General features: G+C 35.8%; 1 protein-coding gene across 1 annotated transcript; it reads right to left on the bottom strand.

The window, feature by feature from the left end:
- Window positions 1-735: 735 nt before the first annotated feature.
- Window positions 736-4,485, bottom strand: LOC101823813 (vigilin-like). Its single transcript, XM_040743858.1, has one exon. The coding sequence runs from the start codon at window positions 4,483-4,485 to the stop codon at window positions 736-738; it is 3,750 nt and encodes a 1,249-aa protein (XP_040599792.1).
- Between the last annotated feature and the right edge of the window lie 794 nt (window positions 4,486-5,279).

Here is a 5,279-nt window from a genome sequence, read left to right as displayed (position 1 = left end):
AAACAAAGCTACATGATATACATGGAGTTTAGCTTTGATAGAGTAACTTCAGTCAAAACTGAGCTTAGGATGAACTCTACATTTTGGGTGGCCCAGTAATGTTTTTTTAGTATCTGGCATTTATGTATCACATTGTCCAGTCAATAAATTGAAGTTACTCCTGGGAAAGCTGTCTTGGTTTCTAGCTAAATTCAATAACAAAAACATGGTGGGGTATTGAAATGAAGGGGCAAAGTTATTTATAGAAGTAACAGACTGGTTAGTGATTGTCACTGAAACTCAGCACTAAAATAGCACATGACACCATTATTTTAAAATTTACCAGCCCTAGGAGAACTACCGAAGGAAGATGAAAACAGTCTTTTCTTAGGTTTTACATTTGTTCTCCAAGGAAGATTTCTGGAGGGTGTGTCTGGAGAATCAAAACCTTGGGAAATGTGTGAGAATTATGTCTATGTCTAGAAGTTATATTAATCTAGGTATATATTTTCAAGCAATACCTAAAATGGACATGGTACTATGTGTGTGCTTGTAAAATAATAACTACAGAAAAGGTGATGAAGTTGAGAGAGAGAGTAAGGGAACATGGATAGAGTTGGAGGAAGCAAAGTGGGTGGAGAAGTGAAGTATTTATAGTATTCACAGATGGGATTTTCAAGAAAAAATTAAATTAAAAAAATTGACAGCATTGTCAGGTAAGCAGTTTGGAACACTTTATTGTTTTGATCATCATTGTTACAGTTTTGAAGGATGAGTCTTAGAAGACATTCGTTGTTTTAATCTTGGAAAGTGTTCACAGTTATCCACATCAGGGAGCTTTGTGGTTGTTTTAGCATAACAGGGAACATATTTTCTCACAACACTCTTAGACGGTGTCATGGCTATATTGCAAAGGGAGACACTCTTATGCTCCTGCTGAGATCCACGGCTTATATCAGCTGACAGATAGTACTTCTCAAGATTGATAATATGCTCAATTGCTTTTTGTACATTATCAGAGAGTCCAGTCAAGGTGATATTAGGATTATAGGACCCTTTTGGAGGTAAACGTATATCTACTTGGTATTGATTCATGATTTTATTGATGGTTTTTCCACGGACTCCTATAATATTGCCACGAACTTGGTGATTTAGTGGGATTTCCTTAGACACTGTTTTTTCCATCTTATGCAACATTCTCATTATTGCATCCCTAGCAGCTAGAGTGTTCTCTTTATAGCCCGTAATAGTGATTTGGTCTTGCATTTCATGGCTTCCTTTCTTTGGAAAACGGACAGTAACATCATGCTCAGTGCAAATCTGAGCAATAAGTAAGCCCTTATGACCGGTGATTTTGGAATGATATTTGGGATCTAGATTGAATATTAGCTTAAAATTTCTTAGTGTCCGATCTTCTATTTCCATTTGTAAAGCCCTGACTCGCTTTTGTAATCTCATCTTGGCTTGTTCCACATTTGCTGCAAGGCCCATAATAGATACGATATCGGAATTTCTTCCAGGTTGTAATATCTGGATATGAACTTCAAATTCCTTTACTAATTTACGTAAGCCGCATCCTTTCTGCCCAATGATGTAAGGATGTAGATGAAAGGGCACATGGACTTCAGCAGTGACCGGAATTAGAGATGCAAGAGCTTCAGTAGCAGCCTTGCAATTTTCCACTTGGCCTGAGATATATATGGTGTCACTTTTCCTTGAGGAATTAGAAGCAAGATCTTTAGGGGTCCTTTTCCACCTTTCTTTTCCCTTTTCTTGCATATTTAGATCCATATTTATGAATGGCTTGTCTATGTCTGGAAATTTGATTTGAACTTTATAATCCCTAGCAATTTGTTGAATCCGTGAACATATTGGTCCCATGATAAAAGGTTGGAACTTCTGGGGAATAACATATCGTGTTGTAATGTGGGAGCCCAAAGGCTCAAAAATGTCCTGAATATGTTTCTTTGCTGCCTCAACACAAGCTTTTGCCCCTCTTATTGTGACTTTTGTATTCTGTTTCCCTGCATAAGAGAATGTAATAACCACACCACCATACTCCTCTGTCATTTCTCTTAAAAGCTGACCCCTCCGCATGACAAAATAATGGTGAAATTTCCGATTTATTACTATGCAATCCTCCACCACATTCTCTAAATCTTTTATTAAAACCTCTAGTCGTTTTTGGACTTCTTTAACAGCCTCTTCAGAGCCTGTAATCGTAATAAATTCTTGATCTTTGTTGTTAAGATTAGGGAAAATAACACATGTTCCAGTCTCCTCACAGACTTTGGAAATATTGCCTCCATTTTTATTCACAAGGAATTGATGGTACTGTGGTTTGACATGGAGCGTCCCAGAGTAACTCTTGGCTTGTTCTTCTTCTGCGAGTTTCAGAAGCTTTGTTTTCGTCTTTTCAACACTTTCAACAGGGCCCATGATAATGACTTTATGCAGACCTGACTTGTTTCTTGGGAAATTCAGATGGACCTTCCCACACTCTTCTATGATTGAATTTAACAGACATTCTTTGGGACTAGTCAGATATTTGTATAGATTAGGAGGCACAGAAATCTCTACCTCTGAAGTATCAGCTATCTCTTCCTGAATTGAAAGAATCCAGTTACGGGCAATTTCACAATTTTCTGGATATCCAGTAATGATAAACTCTTCTGAGTTGCAGTTTTCTGGTGGGAAACTAATCTTGGTGTTCGTTGCTTCAGAGATTTTTTTTATGTTTGATCCTCCTTTTCCAATTATCCTTTTGTGTAGCTTTTTAATGATGGGAACACTTACAGAATAGTTATTTTCTTTAATATCTGTCAACATATTCTCCAAATACTGTGCACATTTTTCTGACTCACATTTTGGCCCTATCAGTTGGACAATATCACTTTTCTCTGCTGGATGTGGAAAATTGAGGATAACATCGGGGAATTTCCTACAGATTTCACGAACCCTTTCACCTTTTTGCCCAATAATTATGTGGTGAAATTGGTGTTTGATGATTATGTTCCGACTGTGCTGTTTTTTCAAATAATTAGCCAGCTCAAGGAGCTCTCTTTTGGCCTGATGGACACCCAGAGATTCTCCCTCAATTCGAATGGAGTGATTTGTTTCATTTTCAGGAAACATTGATATAGAGACTTGGTTCTTCTCTGTAATTCTATTTAAGATCTCCCCATTATTCTCTGTCAGGTAATTGTAAAGCTTAATGTTACTGTTTATCTCAGTACATTCCATTTTACTAATTAGGTCATTGACAATTATGTCAAATTTTTCTTGAGCATAATTTACATCATCTATTGGTCCTTTCAGCATAATTTTATCTTCAGCTGTAAAATGTATATGTACCTTTGGCACACTATTTGTTATCTCAGCTATATTCTCACCTTTCTTACCAATAATAAACCTGTGGAGCCAAGAAGGGGCAAAGATGGAATAAACAACATAATCATCATCATTATAGTCGAATTCATTAATTCCCTCCCCTGTACTCTCAGGCTCACTATGTTGTGTCATAGTATCTGATATGCTTTCTGTGGTTGATTGCTCTCTTGAATCTCCAATTGCTTCTAGGATCTCTTCCAGAAAATTTCTTTTGAGACCTGTGGTATAATTGTCTTGAAAGTTCATCATCACATCCTTAGTTATGGTGTTTGTCTTCTCAGTCATCTCATTTTCACAACAATTGGCCTGATCTACATGTAATTGTCTTTCGTTAATATCTATTTCTTTCTCATTGGTGCTAGACAGTGGAAAGGGCACATGCCCTTCTGTTTCTTGGAAAACATCACTTGCTTCAGGGGATGGCTCAGCAGCCAGGGAATTAAATGATTTCTCCATTTCTAATGACTGGATATAATTCTTGCTGCTTTTGGCAGATTTAGGTTGGCTTCCATCTGGAGATATCAACTCTTCCTGATTTGCATAAACACTGTTTGCACAGTTGCTCTGATTGTGTGAACTTATGATCTGACTATTTATTTCGGCTTTTTGTTCCAAATCTTGTGCTTTTTCTCCAGTCTGGTCTATAACAAAGCAATGCTCTTGTTTGGAAATGATATTTAAAGTTAAATCTTGTTCTTGACACCATTCAAAAATTCCATTCTCAGCTTTTATGACAGATTCTGCGTTGCCAAACACTGTTATATAGAGACCTTGGTCCTTAACAAAAGACGATTCTAAGTTGACACCACTGTTTTCTGTGATATGTGCATAGAAATTTGCTAATGTCCCTTCACTGAATTGAATCAAATAATTTTCTTCCTCTAGTAGCACATGAAAAATTTGAGTGAGGGTTGAAACTTCCTTAGCCTGAGGAATATTGGTGTTTGATGGTTCGGCAGTTTCTTCAGGGTTTTCCAGACAATATTTTTTCTCCAGGTGGTCAGTGACTTTGTCTTCATGTGTGTACACATCAACCATATCATCTAAACTGATATCATTACTTTCTTTTTGAACACAACTGTTTTGGTATGGACTAGAATTTGTTTTGTAATTCATTGCTGATTTTTCAGTAGATTCAACCAAGATGTATTGCAGACAAAATGTTAACAGCAAAAACACAAATACTTTCTGTAGTGGCCTTCTTGCATATTACTGTATAGGGAAAACAAACACTTTAAGGATGTCATTCTTTCAAGGTAAATTTATAGGCTCAAGATTATAAAAATTAAATTCTTATGATTATACAATTTTATTTGACAAAAGTTCAAAGTTTATCTATTAATCTATTATAATCTACGAATTTATAAAAGGCTTAGAATGTAAGGGTTATGAGGAAATATCCACCACTGTTTCCCAAAGGAAAGACTCCTTATTTTTATTAGCCATAAGTAACTTTTATTTTGCCAACTCAGCATCATTATTTTTTAACATTACCCTAAACAACACTGTTGAGCACCTGTAATTCTTTGAGAAAAACAAATTGCTAGTATCTAAAAGAGAATGTTACATTTTCTAGTATTCCTATTTTTTTTAAGTTTTCAAGAGTAATAGGTTAAAAATTCAAGCATTTCATGTGCACAAATAAATGGATTTTTTGTTGTTTTCAGTAAACTCAGATTTGAGAGTTCTGTGTAATTCATTTTTACCATAATTCTTTCAACCCACATATACCCCTGAAGTTCACATGTGGACAACTCCCATTTCCACCATCATACTCAGGCAAAGAAAATCATATTTTAATCTGTAGACTTGCCTGATATGGAAATTTTGTAAAAATTGCTTAGCCTGCATATCCAATTATAACTTAATTCCATGTTGAGATTCATCTATGTATAAGCATAAGGCAATAC

The sequence above is a fragment of the Mesocricetus auratus genome, unplaced genomic scaffold (genome assembly GCF_017639785.1).
Source record: "Mesocricetus auratus isolate SY011 unplaced genomic scaffold, BCM_Maur_2.0 Super-Scaffold_100003, whole genome shotgun sequence".
In the NCBI taxonomy this organism is placed as follows: domain Eukaryota; kingdom Metazoa; phylum Chordata; class Mammalia; order Rodentia; family Cricetidae; genus Mesocricetus; species Mesocricetus auratus.
Note: the sequence above shows the minus strand (reverse complement) of the source record. Positions and strands in the feature narration are given on the sequence as shown.

Bases quoted from the DNA above. Each gene is read 5' to 3' on its own strand.
- LOC101823813 (XM_040743858.1), bottom strand. From the start codon at position 4,485: ATGAATTACAAAACAAATTCTAGTCCATACCAAAACAGTTGTGTTCAA.